Source organism: Panthera pardus, unplaced genomic scaffold, assembly GCF_024362965.1.
Source record: "Panthera pardus isolate Hobbes unplaced genomic scaffold, ASM2436296v1 HiC_scaffold_1, whole genome shotgun sequence".
Taxonomy (NCBI): Eukaryota; Metazoa; Chordata; class Mammalia; order Carnivora; family Felidae; genus Panthera; species Panthera pardus.
Window position 1 is genome coordinate 40,219,114 of NW_026526654.1, and position 25,347 is coordinate 40,244,460.

Below are 25,347 nucleotides of genomic sequence, written 5' to 3' on the forward strand. Positions count from 1 at the left end.
ACAGTTTGATTCATTTCATTTCTTACCTCACATCTTTTGTTTTATTATCGTGAAAGATTTCCATTTCAGTGTTGTAATAATCTAAAACATGTAATAATGTGAAAACATTTGTTTCTGGTAGGAATTGTGCATAGTAATGTGCTTAAAGGACTTAACCAGCATTGTTGACATAAAAACTTCAAGCCGACCTGCCATGATTGGCAGTTTGACAGATGGTTCTACGGAAACCTTTTGGGAATCAGGAGATGAGGATAAAAACAAAACTAAGAACATCACCATCAACTGTGTAAAAGGAATCAATGCCCGCTATGTATCTGTCCATGTGGATAATTCCCGAGATCTAGGGGTAAGAAAGAAAACTTAATTTGTGGCTCATTAGTTCTTTTCAGACCTTCAGTTACCATGCCCTATCCTTCTAAGTTTAGCAAAAAGATTTTCATGTGGAATTTCACTGACCAAACAGCATTTTTATATTTCCCAAGTAAATCTTACGTCTAAAAACAGATTAATAGGACTAGGGGCACTATGGAATACCAGTTCTAAAAAGAGGTGTGATTACAAATACATCCTGGCTACAGCTAAGCAGAATAAATGTCTCCTCTGTAATTGCCTACCTCCATCCCCTTGTTTAAGCTATTCTCTTGGCCTGGAAGTCCTCCCCTTAAACTCTGCCTATCAGATTCTCCCAAAATCTCAAAAGACCAGCAGAGAAATCTTCTCCCGGTACCTCTTCTATAAAAATTATTCTTTCCCTTCTCTACATTCTTCTTTCTATTACTCTGATGGCACTGAATACACTTTGACTTATCATGTAATTAGCTTTCAATTTCTAGCCTTCACCCTTAGCTGTCTTGACGATGGTGGTGGGGTTTCTAGACTAACCTAAATGATCATAATTTGTATTCTCCCTAGCACTAGCCTGTTCACATGTTTCAACTGAATTAAGCACTCCTTTACAAAAGGCACTAAATAATGGGAAAAGAGTCCTGTTTACTTGAGTGTTAAGAACCAAGAAGATACCAGCTGCCAAACTCACGTGCTTCTCCCCCCATTCCTGGGGAAGGATACTCCTTAGAGTTTTTTCCCTCAGAATGGATGTGGCTTGCTTCAGAGCCTGCTTCAGATTCTGTGTCTCCCTCTCTCTGCCCCTCCCCCATTCACTTTCTGTCACTCTCTCTCTCTCTCTCTCAAAAATAAACATCAAAAAAAATTTTAAGTAAAAATTTAAAAAAGAAAAAAGAATGGATGTGGCTTGCTAACAGATACAGTATTATAACTCCCCTCTGACTGTTGCCAAGCTGCTCCTGTCCCATTCACACATTTCCTTTCCCAGGAAGACAGAGTGATGGGGTTGGGTCTTGGGTAACCTCGATAGAATGCCAACCTGAGAAGCCCAGTCTGCAGTCAGAACACTCCTCGCCATCTGCAGCCACCCCCAACTCCTGTCCATAAGTGCAGCTGCAGTGCTTCCGTGGCGGTGAATAAGAAGAAGGGGCGTAGCTAATATAAGCGTACCTCCTTTTCAGAGCCAAGAGTTTCAATTTGTACAAGTACTTTATCTTACTAGAAAGTCAGGTGTAATAAATCAAAACATTTTTCTAGCTAGAACTTACTGTTCAGTACAAAGTTATCTTTGACTCATGGTATATTTTAAGCCAGGACATACTCTCCCTCAGAACAATGATTCCAATCAGTTTGACAATTTTCCCTTTTAGGGAGATAATCATAGCAATATTCATTTTAAAATCCCCAGTAGATAAGCTGACATGTGCTTTCCTTTTAAGAAACCTCCTCTAAGTTCTGTGTATCCTTGAGGCTTATGTACCTGTGTATCCCCAGCCTGTCTTACCACCAGTGCCTTATACATGGCAGTTGTTTGAATTGCATCGACCTAGAGCGCTTAAAGTATGCAATGCTCCAAGGAATTAATGTGTTAATCTGTTTCCTGATGTGCTTTGCATAAAGCTTATTCAACCTTAAGGTCTCTGGCTCTAGTACTAGCATGATCTTTTTGGTACCTAATGACACTGAACTTCTGTTTGACATTTATTTTGTTTGCTAATGCTCCTTCCCTAGTGTGTCAAGAGGACAGAACCCATCATTCTCATATGTCCTTCTCCAAGGCTGTAAGACAGTCTTGGTACATTGTGATAGTCAGGAGTGTTTGTTAGGGAGTGGAGACAAGAGTGAAAGCAGAGTTGTTGGAAAGTCTCATGATAGAGATAGAAATTAAATCTTTAGACTTTGGATAGAAAGAAGGAATGCCAAGCTTTTCTTTCAGAGCCCATGGAGACTGAAGGTAGAATTTGTGAGAATGAGACAAGACTGGAGTTGTAAGAATGTGGTTGCTTGAGGGGCAGGGGGAGCACCTGACCTGGGTGGCCCAGTCAGTTAAGCATCTGACTTCGGCTCAGGTCATGATCTCACAGCTTGTGGGTTCGAGCCCCACGTTGGGCTGTGTGCTGACAGCTCAGAGCCTGGAGGCTGCTTCAGATTCTGTGTCTCCCTCTCTCTCTCTCTGCCCCTCCCCCACTCATACTCTGTCTCTCTCTCTCTCAAAAAATAAATAAACATTAAAAAATTAAAAAAAAAAAAAAAAAAAGAATGTGGTTGGTTGGGCAGATGGAGTGAGATCAGTTAGGAAGAATCCATGACAGACATACAGAAGAGTTGATGTGATATCAGTAGGCTGTAAGAAATCATTATAAATTCAGTAGCAGGAATATGGAAGAATAATTGTTATGCATTGTCTGTTTTAGAATAAAGTTACCTCAATGACCTTCTTAACTGGCAAAGCAGTAGAAGATTTGTGCAGAATAAAACAGGTAATTAAAATTTTGTCATTAAATGTTACCTAGAGAGAAATTCTTCTCAGCCTCCTCTGTTAAATTCTAATTTCGGCATGCTACCAAAGTATTCTAGGAACTCATCTGTTTACAAAACACTGAACCGACAAATAGTCCAGATACAGGAACATTTACAACCATCCCTGTGCTAATAGCCGATAGTGTCCTAAATGCTCTCCTGTCACGATCGATTATACTATACCTACAGTCCTCTACTCTGCCTCCTGCTCCCTTACAAAGAAAGATTCAGGGCACCTTAAAATGCATCACAAATCCCATTCACAATTAACACCTACACTTCAGGTTAAAATGTAGATTGTTGTCCTCTAGCCTGAAAATCTATCACAACAGTGCAACTAAATCCAGGCTGCAAGTCAATTTACAAATGAACTTTAGAAACAAGTTAGGTTGTATTTGGGCATTCTATATAAACTCACTTGTGTTAGTGAAACTTTATCAAAGCTGTTATCCCATATATGTTGACTACTTGTTTTGTTTTTCAAATCATATTAAAAGAATAAATTGAAATTTTGGATTAAACAAATAATAAATTTTGTTTAAAAGGCTAAAAGAATTTGGGGAAATACTTCTGTTCAGTGAGATAGTATTTATGCTTAATGATTTTTCTAGAAAATTGACATTATCAATTAATGTTTTCATTTTATCAAGTGAATAGTGTCAAAAACCATTTCATAGTGCATTGAAATTTAATCCTTGAAAAGTTACATTTTCAGTGAAATCAGGAATCACAAATATGCAGTTACCTATTATATAATTTTTCTTCAGAAGCAGAACATATTAAGTAACTGCACATCAAATATGCTTATCTATCTTTAAAAAACAACAAAACATGGTTATCTTTAAATGGTGGTTAAATGTGAAGATGCACAAAACAGGACCTCGTGCTGATCTTGTATTTCTCCTCAGTCAGATTAGGGAAAGGACAGTCACATGAATTGTTTTAATGATTTTACTTAACATAACTTGTGCATGGAAAGTAATCAGACCTGTATTTTAATTCTCAGCTCCATGTCTTACTGAGAATCCTTCAACCTGGGTTAACCTCACTTCACCTGTATAATAGCTACTGTAGTATTACTTATCCTCACTAGGCTTAAGTAAGATAGTCAGTGTGAAATAACACAGTAAACCTTAGTCTCCGTACAAGTCTTTGTTATTTGAGCTTGCAGTTATTAGCGCTAAGTCTAGGACCTTGATAAGAGAGTGATATGGCTGTATCAGGTTTCTGTCCCTTTTCTGTTTGCTAGGTTGATCTGGATTCTAGGCACATTGGTTGGGTAACAAGCGAACTTCCAGGAGGGGATAATCACATCATCAAGATTGAATTAAAGGGCCCAGAAAATACACTGAGAGTTCGACAAGTAAAAGTCCTGGGCTGGAAGGATGGCGAAAGCACAAAAATTGCTGGCCAGATTTCAGCCAGCGTGGCCCAGCAAAGGAACTGTGAAGCCGAGACTCTGCGAGTGTTCAGACTTATTACGTCTCAGGTGAGTGTCCTCACTCCAGGTTCTAGCACACGATACACTGAAATCATATCTTCTGCAATGCTGATACCAAAGGGTAACAGAATACTTTGTAAAGCTTGTTAGAGATGGCTGGCAAACATATGACCCATTTTCTCTTCTTCTCCTAGCCCTAAACTCCTATGTTTCATTTTGCATTCATTAATTCTTAAAAGTAGTAGCGTATAGCAAGAACAGCATAGTAATATTATAAAACCTGCAGTATTAGCTCATGCATCCTTTAGGTTTCACACTAGTAATTACTGCCATTGATTCCTTCTCACATTTCTGTCTTTATCAGGTATTTGGAAAGCTCATCTCTGGAGATGCTGAGCCTACACCAGAGCAAGAGGAAAAAGCACTATTGTCATCACCTGAAGGAGAGGAAAAAGTATACAATGTATTTATTTGTATTCTAAAAATATTTACTTCCGTTTTTCATTTTCTTTTGTTAAGTGAAATATTCCATTTATTACTATGGATTTTAATGGATATGTGACATTAATTTCTATGAAGTTAATTTTTACTTTAATTAGGAGATGAAGAAACTATCAAAAAAAATCATCTGTTTATATATGATCTAGCTAGTACTGTGAGTAACAGCAAAACTTGGCTCTATACCTTGAGCTGTAGTGTCAAATGTTAGGATTTGTAAAATTAGCTTAGTCATTTACTATACTGTGTACGATTAATTATCTTCTCTTTCCTCCATTTCCTCCATTTAATCTGTTCTTCATAGTCCAGTTAAAAAATACTATCCTCTCCAGGAATCTTCTTTATGATTTCCCCCAAACAATATGCAGTTTTTCTTCTGCTAAACTTCATAGTAATTCCTAGGACTCTCTTCTTGATTTCTTTCATATGTTGATTAGCACACGTATCTAACCTCTCCTACTGAATCATAGTTTCTTAAAGACCAAGTACATACCTGATTTGTCTTTGTGTCCATGGCATAAACACACATGCATTCGGTACATTTTTACTGGAGGAACCTGTTCTTTATGTTGTTCTTGAAATTTCTTTCTTTTTTATGCTTTTTATTTTGAGAGAGAAAGATAGAACACGTGTGTGCGAGCAAGCGGGAGGACGAGCAGAGGGAGAGGAAGAATCCCAAGCAGGCTCCATGCTGTCAGCAAAGATCCCAACGCAGGGCTCAATCCCACGAACCATGAGATCATGACCTAAGCCAATATCAAGAGTCAGACACTTAGCCAACTGAGCCATGCAGGCACCCCTTGAAATTTTTTTAAAACTGCAGTTGCCTTTACTTGTTTGGTCTACTCTAAAGTGCCCTACCCTAAGGGAAAACCTCATCTATTTTCAAAAAGAGAGGTCAACCCTGACTGGTCTCGATATTCTTATATCTTTAGATGTTACAGATAATCACCTTGGCAGCCCTTTGAAAGATAATTTCAAGGACTTACCTGGTCTAGCCCTGAGCCTTCTGATATAGTAATGTCTAAGTCATCTACATCATTCAGTTTGGGTTCTGTAGAAAATAAGGTTTTATAAACTCTGGTTGTTTCTTTCAGCGTCCTTTGGAGATACCATTTGAATGACTACACGACTATGTGACTATTCATTAAATCAGCTGAATTTTAACAAATGGCAATTTTGTGCTAAATAATTGTGGTAATTGGTACCAAGCCCTCAGAAAGTTTGTGTCTGTTCTTAGATATGAAACGTTCACACACCCCAAAAAAAGAAATCAATAGGGATACTATATAGCATATAATCAATTTTTTATGTACATGAAAAAATTGCACATGTCATAGGTTTTCAGAGTATGTTGAAAGTATTGTGCCCTGGAGTGGTCAGAGAAGGGTGTTGGTAGGTGCTGGATGTGAATTGGACCTAAAAGGGAATGGGTGAAAGTTAGATTGACAGAGGCGATGGGAGCAGACTCATTGAAGAGGCTGGTCTAATAGTAGGAGAGTATATGTTGGGATGCTAAGGTTGATGGGGAAAGTTAATGCTAGTGGTAAGATGCCCATGAAATAGCACAGTTGTTAAGAGAATCATTTTTTAAGTCAGGTGTTTGAAGTAAAATTTGAATACAGAAAACACTGATCCTTTTAAACTGTATTGTTCAATGACTTTTGACCAACATATAGAGCAGTAAAATCATCATCACAATGAAGTTTTAAGACACATCACTCGGGGCACCTGGGTGGCTCAGTCGGTTGGGCAACCGACTTCAGCTCAGGTCATGATCTCACGGTCCGTGAGTTCGAGCCCCGCATCGGGCTCTGTGCTGACGGCTCAGAGCCTGGAGCCTGTTTCAGATTCTGTGTCTCCCTCTCTCTCTGACCCTCCCCCGTTCATGCTCTGTCCCTCTCTGTCTCAAAAATAAATAAATGTAAAAATAAATAAATAAATAAATAAATAGTAAGACACATCACTCAAAATTTCCCTCCTGGTCCTTTACAGTCTGTCCCCTCACCTCACGCATAGACCCTGGCAACCACTAAACTATTTTCTGCCCGTGTAATGTTGCCTTTTCCCAGATGTCATATAAACGGAACCATATAGAATATAACCTTTGCATCAGCTTTCTTTCACTTGATATAATGATTCTGAGATTCATCCATGGAGGAGCATGTGTCCGTAGTTGTTTCTTTTGGTTGCTGAGAAGAATTCCATTGTATGGAATTAGCAGTATTTGTTTATCCTTTGACCTTATGATGGATATTTGGGTTGTTTCTTCTATTTGGCTATTATTAATTAAGCTACTGTGAACATTTGTGTACAGATTTTTGTATGGGGACACTTTCTTTCTCTTGGGTAGATACCTATAAGTAGGATTGATGGGTTGTATGGTAAGTGTATGTTTAACTTTATAAGAAACTGCTAAACTTTTTCCAAAGTGATTGAGCCATTTTACATTTTTACTGGCAGTGTATGAGATTTCCAATTGATCCACATTCTCAACAGTACTTGGTATTGTCACTCTTTTTCATTTTAGCCATTGCAGCAAATATGAAGTAGTATCTCATTGTGGTTTTAATATGAATTTCTCTGAGGATTAATAATGTTGAGTAAATTTTCAAGTGCTTATTTGCCATCCCCATTACTTTATTAGTGAAGCATCTGTTCAAATCTTTTACTTATATTTTTTTATATCAGGCTGTTTGTATTACTGGGTTGTAAGATTTTTTTATATATTGAGGATAAAGGCTCTTTAGCCAGTGTGTTTTCAAATATTTTCTCCTACTTGGTGGTTTATCTTTCATGAAACAGAAGTTTATAATTTTGATAAACTACAGTTTATCTGTTTTTTTCTTTTTTTTTTTTTAATGTTTATTTTTTGAGATGGAGTACGAGCGGGGGAGGGGCAGAGAGAGAGGGAGACACAGAATCCGAAGCAGGCCTCAGACTCAGCTGTCAGCACAGAGCCTGATGCGGGGCTCGAACCTGAACTGTGAGATCATGACCTGAGCCAAAGTTGGACGCTTAACCGACTGAGCCACCCAGGCACCCCTGTTTTTTTCTTAATGACTTAGGATCTTTGTATCTTATCTAAAACTTAATGTCACAAAGATTTTCTTCTAGAAACATTAGAGTTTTAATTCTTTTGTTTATAGCTATGTACCTTTTAAGTTAATTTTTCTCTATAAGGTGTGAGATAAGGGTTGAGTTTTATTTATTTTTGCCTGTAGATACCCAGTTGTTCCACCACCATTTGTTGAAAAGACTGCCCTTTATCAATAACAAATTCACCATAAACATGTAGGTCTATTTTTGTAGTCTCTACTCTTTTCCATTGATCTGTGTATATATTCTTAAAGCAACAGCAGACTGTCTTGATTACTGCAGCTTACAGAAAATCATGAAATCAGTTTCCACCACGGTTCTGTTTTTAGTTATTTCGGCTATTCTTGTGCCTTTATATTTCCATATAAAGCTTAGAACCAACTTGGTAGTTTTTTCCCCTTCCGAAAAATCAAAAACAAAAAACCAACCTGAAATGTTATTGGAATTGTACCAAATTGTTAGGTCAGTTGGGGAGAATGGATATCTTAGTAATACTGAGTCTTCCTATCCAGGGATGAACATGATATATTTCTCCATTTATCTAGATCTTCTTTAGTTTTTGTCAGCAGTGTTTTATGTAAGTTCAGTGTACAGGTCCTGGCCACTTCTTATTAAATTGATCCCTAAGGGCACACGCATGGCTCATCAGTTAAGCGTCTGACTCTTGGTTTCAGCACAAGTCACGAGCTCATGGTTTCATGAGTTCAAGCCCCAAGTTAGGCTCTGTGCTGGCAGCACGGAACCTGCTTGGGATTCTCTCTCTCCCTTTTTCTGTCTGCCCCTCCCCTACTCACACTATCTCTGTCTCTCTCAAAATAAACTTTAAAAGAAATGTTTTTAATAAATTGATCCCTAAATAATTATAATAATCCCTAAATAATAATTGTTTTTGATGCTACTGTAAATGGTATTCTTATTTCACTTTCCAGTTCATTTCTAGTATATAAAAATACAGTTGGCTTTTGTGTATTAAACTTCTGTGATCTTAAATTTCCTTGTTAGTTCTAGAAGCCTTTTTGTAGAATTTTTGGGATTCTCTTCATAGATAATCATGTTGTCTGCAAAGAAAGTTGGTTTTATTCTGCCTTTCCAGCCTATATGCCTTAAATTTCTTTTCTTGTGTTAGTGCAATGGCTAAGCCTTTCAGTACTATGTTGAATAAAAGTGGTGAAATCAGACATCTTTGCCTTTTCTGGATCTTACTAGGAAGGATTCAGTCTTTCACCATTAAGTATAATGTTAACTATAGATTTTTTGTAAATGCTCTGAGAATTTTTATCAGAATGGATATTCTTATATATTTTTGTTTTTTCATTTTCTTGTATTCATTAAAGATAATTGGTATATTGCTATGTATATTAGTGGTTATGTAATATTAGCCTAAACATAGTTTATTTTTCTTTAATAAAAAGGAAGATATTAACTAGGGGAGTGATAACTAAAAGGTACAGTGTTTCTTTTTGGGGTGATGAAAATGCTCTAAAATTAACTGTGGTGATGCTTGTACATATCTGTGAATATACTATAAGCCATTGAATTGTACATTTTAAATGAGTGAATAGTAAAGTATGTTAACTATATCTCAAAGCTATTTAAAAAAAACTACAAAAGAAATTTAAAAGTAAGGAGATAAAGTAACTATCTAAAAGGAATTCATTTGTTAATGTATAATCTAGCTAGTGTTTCAAGTAGCAAAAGAATTATTCTACCAGTGTGCTTTCTTTAATCGACATAGGGCTGTCTTCTTCTATTACTTCTTTCCATCTGTTTGCTTTATTTTTGATTTTTTCTTTTTCTAGTTTCAAAGACTTGAGATCTTTCTTTTCTCATATAAGTAATGGTGCCATTTTCTTAGCCCTGCTTTGGTTGAGTGTCAGAAATTTTGGTGTGTTGCTTATAATATTTTCTCATTTCATTCAGCATTTCACTCAGTTCAAAATATTTTTTGATTTCCATTTTGATTTTTTCTTTGACCTCTGGATAATTTAGACATTTCTTGTTTAATTATAAATATTTGGGGATTTTTCTTGGGGGGTAGCTTTCTATTACTAATTTCTAGTTTAATTCATTGTGGCCAGAGAATATACTTTGTATAATTTCAGGCCTTTTATTTATTTATTTTTTTTTTTAATTTTTTTTTCAACGTTTTTTATTTATTTTTGGGACAGAGAGAGACAGAGCATGAACGGGGGAGGGGCAGAGAGAGAGGGAGACACAGAATCGGAAACAGGCTCCAGGCTCCGAGCCATCAGCCCAGAGCCTGACGCGGGGCTCGAACTCACGGACCGCGAGATCGTGACCTGGCTGAAGTCGGACGCTTAACCGACTGCGCCACCCAGGCGCCCCCAGGCCTTTTAAAATTGTGAAGATTTGAATTCTGACTAATATATTTTAGTGAATGTCCACATGCTCTTGAAAACAACATGAACTCTGCTTTTCTTCTAATATCAGTTCAACTTAGTTGATAGTTTTGTTCAAGCTTTATTGAGAACTTTACTGATTTTTGTTAGTTTGCTCATTTACTTGTTCTTTCAAGTACAGAAAAAGTTTTGAAGTGTCCAGCTATATGGATTTGTCTATTTTGATTTTAGTTTACCTGGTTGCCAATCTCAGCTGTCTGATGGGCACCAAAAAAATGTATGGTTTTGTAGATTATCAGCTTTTTCTCATTGTTAAGGTGGGAGTTACATTGTCATATAGCTATCTCTGTCCTAAGAAATGTGAAACTAAGAGTCATTTTTATTCTTAGAGGAGTGGCTTGCCTTACTTTTCTTACCGGTAAAATAGAAAATCAGACTTTACCTTATGGGCTTGTTGTGAAGATTAAATAAGAGTATATGTATATCTGATAACTATACATCTGTATATCTGTAACTTAGAAGAGTTCCATTCACGTAATAAGCACTATAAAATTTCAGCCTTTATTTTTCTTCTTTGTTTCTTTGATTACTGGTGGTGGTAGACTAGCCTAATTTAAGAACGCCATTATCATAGAGTTTTTTTAGGATATTTTCCTTTTAACTGAATGCCATTTTCTGAATTGTTCTTCTAACAACTGAATGTGGATTATCCACAGTTTAGAAATAGATCTAATCAAAGTGACGCAAAATGATAAATTAAAGAAGTTCATGAAAAGGTAGTATGCTTCTCTGAATTTCTTAAATTCAGAAATTTTGCTATTTTTATAGTCACCTTAGCCAGTAGTGGTTTCTTCAGATTTTATCCTTTGTCTTAGTGTTATAGACCTCGATTTAAAAACATATTCATCTTATAAAATAACCTTAATAGTTATTTATCAAGATACTTTAAGATGTCAAATATACAAATTTTATTCAAAGAGCCTGGGTCCCCCCCCCTCTCTTTTTCTATGTAAAAGGCAACATCAGACGCTGACCTGAAAGAACATATGGTCGGAATCATATTCAGCAGGAGTAAGCTGACGAATTTACAAAAACAGGTTAGTAAATTGTCATTTCAGTTTTCATTTGTTTTTAGGGTATAAAGTATTTTCCAAAATTTACGGAGACTTTTTTATGCTGACTCTTTTATAGTCCTGCAGAATGTGTCTGCCTTTAGTATATTGGCATACCTGCATCACTTTAAAGATTTTATGATTGTTAACTTTCTTACCTTGCTGCTCTTTGTTATTTCTCATTTTCAGGTAGATTGTTTCATTTTGGTGTCAAATATCCAGATATATCAGATTTCATTTGCATTTTCTGTGTTCCTTTTCCCACTTTTCTTGTTTGTCAGTTGATTTTTTTTTTTTCTGAGCAATTATAGTGTTAACTAAATCATTGCTAATATTTTTAATTATAAGGAGATGGAGTAGTACTAGATTGTTCATATAATGTAGTACCTGGGTAACAAATACTAGTCTTCCAAAAGTCTAATAAAATACCGGTTTTAAATTAGCCCATTATTTTAACTTTCAGCATCATTAAATCTTGCTTAAATAAATAAATTTATCTGTGCTTTATCTTTTTAACAGTGTTTCATTGAATCTTAAATGCTACCAGTTATAAAATGTGCTGTTATTTCATGTATCACTAAAAAACGAAAATTTGCTGCCAATTACATTGTGAATGCCATCAATTATAAAGCACATTATGAATAAAAATGTTAAAATGTGGGAGGAAAATATGCCTTAGAAGTGATAAAATATGGTAATTTGCTTTTGTTTGATGTCTCAAACCACAGGTATGGGTATTGGTAACTTGTATATAAATAGTTTCTACATAGGAGTTGATTTAAATATTAAGATTTTTAATCATAGTTCTGAGAGTTTTCCTTAATTGTTTTTAAGATGAGCTAAGAGAATGGCATGATGGAGAATTAACTGGGAGAAAGAGTGTTAAATTGAGTATCAACTAATATTCTTGTCTCTTTTTTTTTTAGTAGAAATAGTAAATCTGACATAAGTATGTTTTTACATTTTCTTCATGTTGTCTTTATAGGTGTGTGCTCACATCGTCCAGGCTATTCGCATGGAAGCCACCAGAGTTCGTGAAGAGTGGGAACATGCCATTTCAAGCAAAGAAAATGCCAATTCTCAGCCCAATGATGAAGATGCCTCCTCCGATGCTTACTGCTTTGAGCTGCTCTCTATGGTCTTAGCGCTGAGTGGCTCTAACGTGGGCCGGCAGTATCTGGCTCAGCAGCTAACTCTGCTCCAGGATCTCTTTTCACTGCTCCACACAGCATCTCCTCGAGTCCAGAGACAGGTGACTGCTCACACCACTTACCTTCTGGCTGACTTTGTTCCTCAAAACATTGTTAAAAAATTACAAAGAGATTACAAATTACAAAGAGATTACAAAGAGATTTGCTAATTACAAAAATTAGCAAAGAGATTCACCTTAGGGTCTTAGGATTTTTATTTTGTTTTGCTATTTGGTTTTTTGGATTGTATTTTAACTCCATGCTTTTTATTTTTGACTCACTGTCATGAGAGTATGGAAGAGCAAAATATGTTTCATTTTACTAATGTGCTGTTATGATAAAGAGTATTCTGTCTACTGATTGTCTTATTACCATGAGATGTGTGATTTTTCTTTAATCTTTTTTTTAATTTTTTTTTTAATATTTATTTTTGAGGCAGTGGGGCGGGGGTGGGGTGGGGGGTAGGCAGAGAGAGAGAGAGGAAGACACAGAATCTGAAACAGGCTCCAGGCTCTGAGTTGTCAGCACAGAGCCTGATGCAGGGCTCAAACTCACAAACCATGAGATCATGACCTGAGCAGAATTCAGATGCTTAACTGACTGACCCACCCAGGTGCCCATCTTTCATCTTGACCAAATAAAAGACCTGTCTTTTTCTTGCTTCCCTGGAGGGGTAATTACCACTTGAGAAATTAAAAATAGTGTTTAAGTCTTATATTTCTGTCCTTCTCAGAGCTTTTGAAGTCATAGAAGGGCAGCAAGGCGCATTATACAAATGAAAACTTTAGAATACCAGTCTTTAAGAGGAATTATTTCCTTTCATTTTTCTTATCAGGTAACCTCCTTACTAAGACGGGTGTTGCCTGAAGTGACTCCTAATCGTCTGGCCAGCATCATAGGAGTGAAATCCCTCCCTCCAGCAGATATCAGTGATATCATTCACTCAACAGAGAAAGGAGATTGGAATAAACTAGGTATCTTGGACATGTTTCTAGGATGTATTGCCAAAGCACTCACAGTTCAGCTAAAAGCCAAAGGAACTACCATCACAGGAACAGCTGGTACCACTGTGGGCAAAGGTGTTACAACAGTTACTCTTCCAATGATTTTCAATTCCAGGTTGGTCATTGCATCTGTTTTAGTACTAAAATAGAGCAGAGTGAGCTACTATTTGGAGAATTAAGACAAGATTTCGAATTCTACTTGTTTGCTTGTTCACCAAATAGAAACCATAAACAACTAATCCATGCATGAAAGAGAATTCTATATATAATACAAGTGTCCTTTCAAGTTAGTGGGGAAAGGAAGGTGTACTGAATATGATATTGGAATGCTTCTCGTGTAAAAAAAAGATATTGAAGGCCCCTATCTCACACCATATACAAAAGTAACTTTGAGATCAGTTAAAACTTTATGTATTTTTCTTTTTACACTCTACTAGGACAAATTATAGAAGAATATTTCTGTAATCTTCAATCCAGAAAGACCTTAAAACTCGGAACCAAAAAGTCACAGAGGAAAAGATTCACAAATTTGGCTACATAAGAATGAAAGTGAACTGATAGACAGTAATATTAAAATTTTTTTTAAATATAAACTGACCTGAAAAAAATACTTAACACCTATATAGGAGAGAATGAATTATTAGTCATAATATTTTTTAAATGACTACAAATCAATGAGAAAAGACAAAGAACTGATAGGAAAATATATAATGAACAGTTAGTCCTGAGATAAACAATAGGAAAATATCTTTGTCTTGGCAGCATTATGAAGAAATAGGCATTATGACATCTAATATAGATTGCTACAGCCTTTTTGGATGTCAGTTTAATAACATATCACTGTATTTAAAATATGCTTATCCTTTGACCTACCAATTCTACTTCTAGAACTGTTTCCCTCAAAAATGTTTATACCTATGGACAAAGATATGTGCAAGGAAGTTCATTGCAGAGGTGTGTGTAATGCAGAAAATTAGACACCTGGAACAGTACTAGTCAAAGAATCAGTCCATGAGATTAAGCAAATAACACTAGAATATAAATCAGTGTACTGCTTTCTTCATCCAGATAGTCTTGCAAAGAAAAAAAAAATGTCAGCTGAAATAAACAGTAGTGTGATACCCACTGATACAGTTGACATATTCTGGTGCAAGCCCTCAATATCTCTGTGGATTGGTAACAAATAGTTTGTGATCTGTGGATATACTTTGAACAGCAATGTTCTAGAAGTTGCAAGATACAAAAATTATATATAAACAAATATTTGGAAGGGAACATGTATCAGAATAGCTACTCTCTCGGGGTTGAAGAGAAGATTATGAATAATGTTTTGATTAATTTCTTTTTAAAATACTTTGAATCATTTAAAAAATTAAGATACGTGCTGAAATAGCAGTTTTCTTTGTATTTATTTGTAACTATCACTGATTGTTTTGCAAATGCTGACTTTTCTTTGTAGTTATGTTCGAAGAGGTGAAAGCCATTGGTGGATGAAGGGCTCAACTCCTACCCAGATCTCAGAGATCATCATTAAACTTATTAAGGACATGGCAGCAGTGAGTTCCCATCCTTCTGATCATTATGTCAATGAAGTGCAATAGAAATCTGATTAAAACAGGCGGCTTGTTCTACTACATTAATAGCAGAAGTACATTAGTGTTATTTTGCTTTACTTAAAGCCTCTGTTTAGTAGGTTAACACACCCATTTGTCTTTTCGTTCAGTGATATGTTTTTTGTGTAAACTTCATTTCAAGCTTCCCAATTAATTTACTTGAGAAACTAAACTTTAAAACTTAAAAAATAAAATATACTTTTTGAGCTCTACAAATAAGCCAGAAACCAAAAACCTAAAAGAAAAACAGGGCTCCCTGATGCGATAGTTTCTCATTCTTTTTAGTTCTCTCCTGGTTTACAAAACTTTTACTCTTCTTTATTAATATACTCTACTACTGTCTTTAGATGTTGGCTTTTCAGGGAGATCTGGGAGTGTGGAGGAAAGGAAACTGTTTCTCCAGAGTACATGGCTCTTACTGTTTGCTCCGTATTGCTAGTTTCCTCACATTCCGTTATATTTCCAGGTTGAGGGGGGCAAAGTGCTGTGGAGTGTGGGCTCCTGAGAGGCAGACCAGACAGAAGGCATCTTGGAGGAGGAGGTGGAGAAGGAAATGCCCTTTGTTTTGTTTTGTTTTGTTTGTTTTTTAGAAAAAGAGAGAGCACCCAGCAGGGGAGAGGGGGGAAAGGGAGAGAGAGAGAGAGAATGAATGAATGAATGAATGAATGAATGAATGAATGAGGGAGAGAGACTCTCAAGCAGGCTCCACACCCAGCGCAGAGCCAGATGCAGGACTTGACCCCATGACCCTGGGATCGTGACCTGAGCCAAAATCAAGAATCAGACGCTCAGTCGACTGAGCCATCCAGGCGCCCATGGAACTGCTCTTTTAAGAAATTGGTAGCATGTGCAGGGCACACCTGGGTGGTTCAGTCAGTTGAGCGTCCGACTTTGGCTCAGGTCATGATCTCACGGTTTGTGAGTTCGAGCCCGCATCGGGCTCTGTGCTGACAGCTTGGGTCCTGGAGTCTGCTTCAGATTCTGTGTCTCCCTCTCTCTCTGCTCCTCCCCTGCTCACACTCTGTCTCTCTCTCAAAAATAAATAAAGATCAAAAAAAAAAAAAAAAAATTTAAAGAAATTGATAGCAAGTGGATGGGAGGCTAGAAAGGATATTCTGGGGAAATACGAAGTTCTGTCATTTTTCCCAATGGCAAGGACATTTCCTCAATCGGAGAAATGGAGAGCTTTCTCATTTTTCAGCTAGTCTTTCTCAGGCTGTTGACTGGATAAAAATATTTACGAAAATTATTTAGGAACACCTAAATTCTATAGTAAGTGTTTATATTCAGCAAAAATCAAGTTAGCAAATAAAGTAGTTATAATTTAAACACATTTATGCTCTCGGGTTGTAGTAATATTCATCTGAAAGCACTTAGCTTAGCAATATGAATTTTGTGTTAAATAACAAGGCTTCATAATCGAAATTTCTCAACCGTAGATACCTTAGTACCTCTGTTATGTTTTTACCTAAATGTAAGAGGAAATACCTTTGAGCTCCATAGGAGAAGAGTATGGAGACCTAATTTCTTATTGGCTTTTCACTCATTAAAATAGTGATTAGAAGTTGAGTTTTTCATAGAGTTGTGATGGATTTTTATTTCGAAAGTATGGCCCTTGATCTAAAGTTGCATTAACAAATAAATCTTTCCTTTTTCTTGAGAGCTGTTATTTAAGAGAAGAGAATTTACTAGTATGAGTATACATTTCTGGTTGCTTATTAAACTATTCTCTCCTGCTCAATAGGGTCATCTGTCTGAAGCATGGTCCCGAGTGACAAAAAATGCCATCGCAGAAACCATCATTGCCTTGACCAAGATGGAGGAAGAATTTAGATCTCCAGTGAGATGTATTGCAACAACTAGGGTACGAGGTTTTTTTCATTTTATTGTTGCATGTTCTTTTTTCCATAATAGGTTTGATTAAACTTAAATCAATAAGTCAGCTTAATCCAATTTTTTTGACCAAATATTCTATTTATTAAAAAAGTGTGAAAGGCTTTTTTGAATTATGAACTAAGTATAGTGGTTATAAAACATTCACATTGACTGTTATGTGTTCTGTATCTCTTGTTTTTGTTATTATTTAGGAAGCTAACTGGTTAGAAAAGGCTAAGACCTTGTGTGGTCTTTCTGATGGTGTATTTACTATAGCTTATACAGTAAATTTAGTGTCAACATTATTCTCAGATACACTGAAAGTCCTTTGAAGACCAGGCCCTCCCTACTCATTTTGGTACTGCCCAATTATTCTAAAGTAGAGCCTACTTACTGGATTTATAGGCCTTACTTCTTTTTAAAAAAGTAAAAAGTGTATTCCCAGAGCAGGGTGGGGAAGAATCTCTTAGCTGGGGAATAGGATTGCATTCTTCAGATGAGACATCTGTAGTAATTTTTAACCTACCAAATTTCATGTCCCATATACTTCCAAAAGAGATTAGGGATTTCCTTGAAGCCAGGGCAGTGTGTCAGCATTAGGAAGAAGTAAATACTGGCAGAAATAGCTCGATAATCTTCACAAGTCTGCAAAAGAAGACAAATTGTATTTCTCTAGGGAAGAAAAAGCCACCTGACACTCTGCTGCTAGTGAGGGTGATGTGTGAAGCTTACTCTGACCACACCACTTCTCCACGCGTGCACTTCTTCACCCTGCACTCCCCTGTCTCCTGGCTTCCTTTGTTTTTCTTTATCTGTTTTTTTTTTCCTTTTTCTAACTTCTCCCTGTCTTACTCTTTATCTCTATCCACTCGTAAGCACTTTTTAAGTAATTAACTATTTTTTAGTAATGAAGAAATGTGTCATGTAAAACTGAATTTTAATCCTTTAAGTCCCAGAAAGTTTTAAACTGTTTTTGAGGACTATATTCTAAAGTTTGTTAGACACGTCCTTGTTTCTGACAGAGTATACCAAGCACAGTGCTAGGCATTTAGAGGTGTACAGAGACTTCTGAGGAGCTGTTATTATCCAGAAGAATTTAATAGGTACCCACCTACCTACTCATGGGACTGTGTAAAATTAGACAACCATTGTACCACCTTCCTTGGAAGGTAGTGCCTCAGGCAGGTGATGCTAGTTGGAAAATTTTGCAAGAGGCATTGGTACCATAAATATTCAATATGTAAATTTGTTTACTGATACAGTGTTTATATATCCCAATAAGGGATAATTTTATGTCAGGTAAAAAACAGAATGGTTCATCAGAGCAGCAGTGATTTATTCAGTAAATATTTGAGTGCCTACTGTGTGCATGACACATACGGCAATGAGCATGTGTGCCTGGTACCACATCAGGAAAACTGGAGTACCACTGGGCATCCATGTATTTTCAAATTCAGCTAGCATTGAGCTGTTGTTATGGTCAGGCAGTCAGTGTTTTACAAGTCTTTTCTAAAAATTCAGTGTTGTGACAGCCTTTCCTTTTAACAGCTCTGGCTTGCTCTAGCATCACTGTGTGTGCTGGATCAGGACCATGTAGATCGTCTCTCCTCGGGGAGATGGATGGGAAAGGATGGACAGCAGAAACAAATGGTAAGATCAGAACTGTTTTATAAAAACCCGTCTTCGTGTCTTCTTTTTCTTTATAAGTAAGCTTTAGCTTAGCTTAAAAAACAAACAAATCTGCGAGTCAAAATCGCACAATTAGTGGAAAGCTTTGTCACATTGCCCAGGTCATCTCACAAATCTGTTTCACTTAGGGTCCTTTCTTCATAGTCTGTTAGGGGCTTTAATTACTATATAAAAGAGCTTTCCCCTTCTCTGAGCCATGTTTGCACCACATCAAAATGTGCTTTTAGCCACATTCTCATTATATATCTAGACTTTACACTAAATGTTCCCAGTCTTATGGTAAGAAGGAAATAAAGCATTAAGAGAGGCACCGTGACATACCATTTATTCACAAATATACAGTACTTAAAGTAGGTTTGCTAGGTGTGCCTACATTCACTGGAAGGGAAGACGTTATATAGGCCCTTTCAACATTTTCTTATTAATGTTTAAGTTTCAAAATGAATAATTTATTCATTTAGCATACAGAATGTTTGAACACAGGGGGGGAGAAAATGTCTTAAGTCATTAGTCAAAGCATACATGTTTATTTTATTAATCATTGAAACTGCTCAGCACATTAATTATTGAATTAGGGGTTTGGAGGGATTTTTATATTTAAGTACACTTGCCATAATTCTGTTTAATGTTCAGATTCTAAATTCCTAATAGACTTCAAAACAATAACATTACTGTTGTGAATAAATCACATTCCATTTGTATGTGTGTCTGAAACTTTCTTGTTACTGTAATGTGACATGTGGCAATGCCTTATTTTAGCCTATGTGTGACAACCACGATGATGGAGAAACCGCAGCCATCATTCTATGCAACGTGTGTGGAAATCTGTGCACCGACTGTGACAGGTTCCTTCATCTTCATCGGCGAACCAAAACTCATCAAAGACAGGTGAAGATGTCTGCCTTTACACGCAGAACAGCATCTGGAGCATAAGATACATCCTTTTGAAATAAATGCAGGAAGGAGGCTCGGTGTACTGGGAAAAAGGGACTATGGGATCAGAGACCTCAGTGGCATTCCCAACTGCCTCACTTACCAGCTGTGTAAAACGACAGTCGTTTAGCCTCTCTGAGACTTCATTTCCACATTCAAAAAAACAGGGTTGTTGTGAAGATTCAGGACAAGATTGGAAATATCTGAAACTTCTTAGAGTGCTTCATGAAGAAAAGCCATTATTGTTTTGAGCAATTAAATGTTACACTTCCTGTTTCCAAGTGATAAATAAAACATTTTCCCCTTTTCTTTAATGAATCAATAGGTCTTCAAAGAGGAAGAAGAAGCTATAAAGGTTGACCTTCATGAAGGCTGTGGTAGAACCAAATTGTTCTGGTTGATGGCTCTAGCAGATTCAAAAACAATGAAGGCAATGGTGGAGTTCCGAGAACACACAGGTAGAAGGATTTAAGATCAAACCGTGACTACTGATTATGATTGAACTGGATGATACTGATGTGAATTATTTAATGTAGATTATTTTGAGTATATTCTGGTAACTATGACATCACCGATCACTGTATTATCGTATTTACTAGACACTGTTATCTAGGAGAGAGAACACTAGACTACAAGTCAGGAAACCTGGTTTGTCACTCACTAGCTGTGTTACCTTGAGCAGCTCATTTTATCTCCAAAACATGTGATTTTTCATTTTTGATTTTTTTTCTAAAGTAAATCTGGTTATATTCTCAGCTTAAAGTTACATTGAATCTTATGAATTCTTAATTTCCAGCACGTCTGTAGCCTGCCATTTGACACAAATTTGTGATGTTGGAGTTAAGTGCAAATCTGAACAGATTTAAATAAGAGTAATTTTTCATGCTACAAGAGCATGGTCTTTCTCATAGCTGATTTCTTTTTCTGCTATCATCTAATAGGGCCATATAATGCATTAGTAAGTGTTCTAATGTTGAACCATTCTTGTATGCATGAGTTAAACTATCCTTAAAAAATTTTTTTTCCTGTAAATATTGATGAATTCTGTGTATTACTATTATATTTATTTTTGTATCTGTGTTTTCAAATGAGCTTGGTCTACATTTTTCAAATCTTCCTATTTTTCCTGTTCTGTTTTGTTTTCTAGATTCTGTTACATCTTTGATGATTTCAGACATTTAATTTCCTTTTCATATAGCTCTGTCAATTCTAGTTCCTTGGATGGGAATTCTTCTGTTTTTTAAGTTTCATATTATCTGATGATAGGTTTTCTTTTATGCCTTGTAATTTTGTTACTATAGTAGTTCTGAAAGAGTTATCTTTCTTTTGTGTATTCTTACTTAATTTTTTATTATATTTTGTATGTGCAAAATGTATTTATCTGTGTTTTTGGAGCTGGGGATTTGCCATATCTGCTCAACCTCCTATCTGTTTGGCTTCAGATAGATCTTTAGTTTCTTGTCCCTTTTTTGTGATTAGCTCCTTTATAATTAGGACTGCTTACAACCCTTCCGTAAAACTGCCAGGCTGATTTTCTAGTGATAGCAACTGATACATACCTGATTGTCCTGTTGTTGTTTTTTTATTTAGCTGGGTATTAAAATATATAGAAAACATATCCTTAAGGAAGATTTTTCTTTTTCTGCTTGAACCTAGGCAAACCCACCACAAGTAGCTCAGAAGCATGCCGCTTTTGTGGTTCCAGGAGTGGAACAGAGTTATCTGCTGTTGGCAGTGTTTGTTCTGATGCCGATTGCCAGGTGAGTATACAGTTAGACAGTCAGGCTGCCCCAGTAAGGAATAGCCTGTATTCCCTCAGGACATATTTACTGCATATAAATAAGAGTTAGCGTTCAGCATCACTTCAGTTTTCTAAGTTAGTATATTCCTCATTGTCAAGAGTTAAATTCTTGGGGTGCCTGGATGGCTCAGTCGGTTGGGCATCCTACTTCAGCTCAGGTCATGATCTCATGGTTCATGAATTTGAGCCCTGCATTGGGCTCTGTGCTGACAGCTCAGAGCCTGCAGCCTACTTCGGATTCTGTGTCTCCCTCTCTCTCTGCCCCTCCCCACTCATGCTCTCTCGCTCTCAAAAATAAAGATACATTTAAAAAAAAAATTCTTTTTAAAGAGTTAAATTCTTTATCAGAGCTAGAGAATGGATCAGATAAGTTTCTCAAGCCTGAACCAGACTGTGTGTGTTTATCAGTTCCACCATAATACATATTTAATGTTTGCTTGTGTGCTAGAAACAGGTAAAAGTCTATGGACTGCATTTCTTTACCTCTTACATACTTTACTCACTTATTTCCCTATAAAAAACTTCCAGTATTTAAGAATTCTGTAGTCCTGAACATCCATACACATACTCCATGCTATCCAAATATTTTCAGTTCTTCAATTCAGTTAACAAGAATTTGAATAGGGTCCAGCTATGAAAGATACCTGTGTATTTTTTATACCCATTGTAGTGAGGAGATAGGTAGTAATTGGGAGATTGTATATCAGGAATTTTTTTGCTTCAGGACTATGCATGAAAATAAATCCACTAAAATTATATTTCACTTTTTTATCAGCATTGTCTTTATGTGAAGTGAAAATTTAGAACAAACTGTGGGTTGATGCGGGGGAAGGGAGAGGGGAAAAATGGGTGATGGGCATTGAGGGGGGGCACTTGTTGGGATGAATACTGGGTGTTTTATGTAAGTGATAAATCACAGGAATCTATCCCCAAAACCAAGAGCATACTGTATACACTGCATGTTAGCCAACTTGACAATAAATTCTATTTTTTTTAAAATTACACGTTAAAAACCTTGCTAATAATCTTTAAGTTATATTCAAATGAAGAATAAAAAAAAACTTTATTGTTACATAGCCTCAATGTGTATTTCCTGTGGGAAATATCTTGGAAAATTAATATAATGGATATAATTACCAGGAGATATGCCCTTTTTGGTATTTTGAATGCCATCATAATTTATTTTTAATAGGAATATGCTAAGATAGCCTGTAGTAAGACGCATCCTTGTGGCCATCCATGTGGAGGTGTTAAAAATGAAGAGCACTGTCTGCCCTGTCTCCACGGCTGTGATAAAAGTGCCACAACGCTGAAGCAAGATGCCGATGACATGTGCATGATCTGTTTCACCGAAGCGCTCTCAGCAGCACCAGCCATTCAGGTTGTCTCAGCTCTTAAAGTGTTACAAGTGTCTAGAATTTAAAACGGGAATTATAAATATATTTGTTAAATAAACAGATCACTTAAACCTATTTTATATCATTGGAAGAAAATGTCCCACTAACATCTTCCATTTCTTGGAGAGCAAATTCTGTCCCTTTATGTTTTTTCCATTTTGTGTGCTCAGCTTTAATTTGTGATTTGTGTGAGTCTGTATAATCAATAGAATGTATAAAATATTCTTAAGGGAGGAAAAAATAATAAGGTTATCTAGTAACCACTCTCTTCTTAATTTCGAAAACCCAGAATGGTAGCATTATGCAATTGATAAACATACCTATATATGTAATGCATTTGCATACATCTATAATGTTAGTAATATTATTGAAGTTATAATTTGCTAAATAAGTTTTTAAAACTTTTACCACTTGTTTATATTTTCAGTTTTTACGACTGCAAAATAATGAATATTCTCAAAAATAAATCTTAAACCTTTAAATCAGGAGTTCCTTCTTTCTACCAGAAACAAAAGTTAATAATTCTAAATTGCTCCCTAACGTGGCTTACTCTTTTAAGGTGTCATTAATACACGAATGGTAACAAATTGGGAGAAGCTGAAGATACAGTTTATAATATTTCATGAATAACAGAGAAGATCTGAAATTTCATTATTCTAAACTTGATTTTTCCCTTACCTGCTTTAACTAGCACCTTGCATTGAACATGGAATAATCTGCCATTTATTCAAGTGTTTATCGTTATCACATTTGCTTACATCCCTTTCTTTTTTTAATTTAAGCTGGACTGTAGTCACGTATTCCACTTACAGTGCTGCCGACGAGTTTTGGAAAATAGATGGCTTGGTCCAAGGATAACATTTGGCTTTATATCTTGTCCCATTTGCAAGGTATGGAGAGAATCAGAAACTGTCTACTTTCTATTTTTATCTTTACCTTCATCTTCCAGAATAAACATGTCAGCATCTCTTGGTGTCCTTCTCGATTTACTTTTTGCCCCCGTTCCCCACCAGTTTCTGCTCTTTTCATCCAGGTGTGCCAGAGAATATTATAAGATCCCTCTATCTATTATAATGCATTTCAAAACAGTAAGTGTCCATTAAAAGCTGTTTAAATGGAATTAAACATATCGCATCAGAAAATTCACTTAGACATCATCATGCATGGTGTTTGTCACCACTTTCACATCAAATCCTGAGATACGACAGCAGGTGACGACCAAAATGAATGAGTCTGTGGTGCTTGTAGCTTCTTACACCTGCCAATAAAGATGAGGTCTGGGTTTTCAGAGCCATTAAGATGAATTCTTTTAGAGCGCAGGTAAAACAAGGAGAAGATTATTAACATTTTGACAAATCTCTTTAAAGATAGTAAACAAAGTAGCAACTTGTTTTGGCCAGCCAGTCATGATTAACAAAAAACCTGTTTCAGAATGTGACTGACAGTGCCTTCTCTAGTAATTCTTCATTCCTTCCTCTGTTAAGTTCTCCCTATTTCCTTCAGATGTGCAGACTGGTATAAAGGGTATAAAATGGAAAAACTTGCTGCAATCATTGTTTAGTTAGACTGAGGAACAATCAAAAATATTGTAATAAATAATTTTCTCTCTCTTCTTATATGGTGCCACAGAAAAGGTCACATTTAGGAAATGATATACGAAGGTGATATACAAAATACTACCTCTTCATCTACCCTACCCCAAAGAACCAGCACACTCACACAGAGGGAGTGGGTCTTATTTATGGCAGCAAGGCCACCTTTTATTCCCAGAAGAGCTAAGGCAACAGAAGATATATTTCAGGCTCAGGAAATATGAAGATAATGAAACAGAATTTTCATGCTTTATGTCTCATTTGCCCCCATTGTCCCTGATCTTGGAAAAATGTGGGCTTGTGAGGGTTTTACAGGATTGTTTTTAAACGGTATTTTATTTAGAAAATGTCCACTCTCTGGTTATCTCCTAACACAGTGCTTAATTCTTAGATGCACACTTAAGTGTTTGTTGAATTCATAAATAAATGATTCTTGTAAAGAATGTTCATTTTTTAAATTTCAGAACAAAATAAATCATATAGTATTAAAAGACCTGCTTGATCCAATAAAAGATCTCTATGAAGATGTCAGAAGAAAAGCCTTAATGAGATTGGAATACGAAGGTCTGCATAAGAGTGAAGCTATCACAACGCCTGGTGTGAGATTTTATAACGACCCCGCTGGCTATGCCATGAACAGATATGCATATTATGTCTGCTACAAATGCAGAAAGGTATGCTGTAAATTATCATGGGAGTTTTTAAGAACTAGAGATTACCTATGTGATTAAGAATTGAATTGTATAATGATACTGAATTCTTATATCTTAAGTCCGAAGTTAAAAATGAGAAAGCTTGATACTATGTTTTAAGTTGAATTTTTTTACTCAATTTGTTTTGGGATTTTTTTTAACCTGTATAAACTATTTCCAAAGCAT

General features: G+C 36.1%; 1 protein-coding gene across 17 annotated transcripts in view; it reads left to right on the forward strand.

Moving 5' to 3' along the window:
* MYCBP2 (MYC binding protein 2) overlaps positions 1-25,347 on the forward strand; it is a 284,243-nt gene that overhangs the window by 250,117 nt on the left and 8,779 nt on the right. For 13 of the 17 annotated variants that reach the window (XM_053896144.1, XM_053896259.1, XM_053896185.1 and 10 more), the window contains 16 exons: positions 122-346; positions 2,760-2,825; positions 4,115-4,354; positions 4,671-4,769; positions 11,280-11,360; positions 12,361-12,627; positions 13,401-13,684; positions 15,029-15,125; positions 16,927-17,046; positions 18,606-18,707; positions 19,506-19,634; positions 20,005-20,137; positions 21,336-21,439; positions 22,673-22,861; positions 23,660-23,767; positions 24,934-25,143. In XM_053896144.1, the coding sequence (XP_053752119.1) occupies positions 122-346; positions 2,760-2,825; positions 4,115-4,354; positions 4,671-4,769; positions 11,280-11,360; positions 12,361-12,627; positions 13,401-13,684; positions 15,029-15,125; positions 16,927-17,046; positions 18,606-18,707; positions 19,506-19,634; positions 20,005-20,137; positions 21,336-21,439; positions 22,673-22,861; positions 23,660-23,767; positions 24,934-25,143 (2,454 nt within the window). Of the gene's footprint in view, positions 1-121; positions 347-2,759; positions 2,826-4,114; positions 4,355-4,670; positions 4,770-11,279; positions 11,361-11,894; positions 12,055-12,360; positions 12,628-13,400; positions 13,685-15,028; positions 15,126-16,926; positions 17,047-18,605; positions 18,708-19,505; positions 19,635-20,004; positions 20,138-21,335; positions 21,440-22,672; positions 22,862-23,659; positions 23,768-24,933; positions 25,144-25,347 lie in introns of those variants that run through there. The other 4 variants (XM_053896165.1, XM_053896612.1, XM_053896509.1 and 1 more) reach the window with 3 other exon arrangements.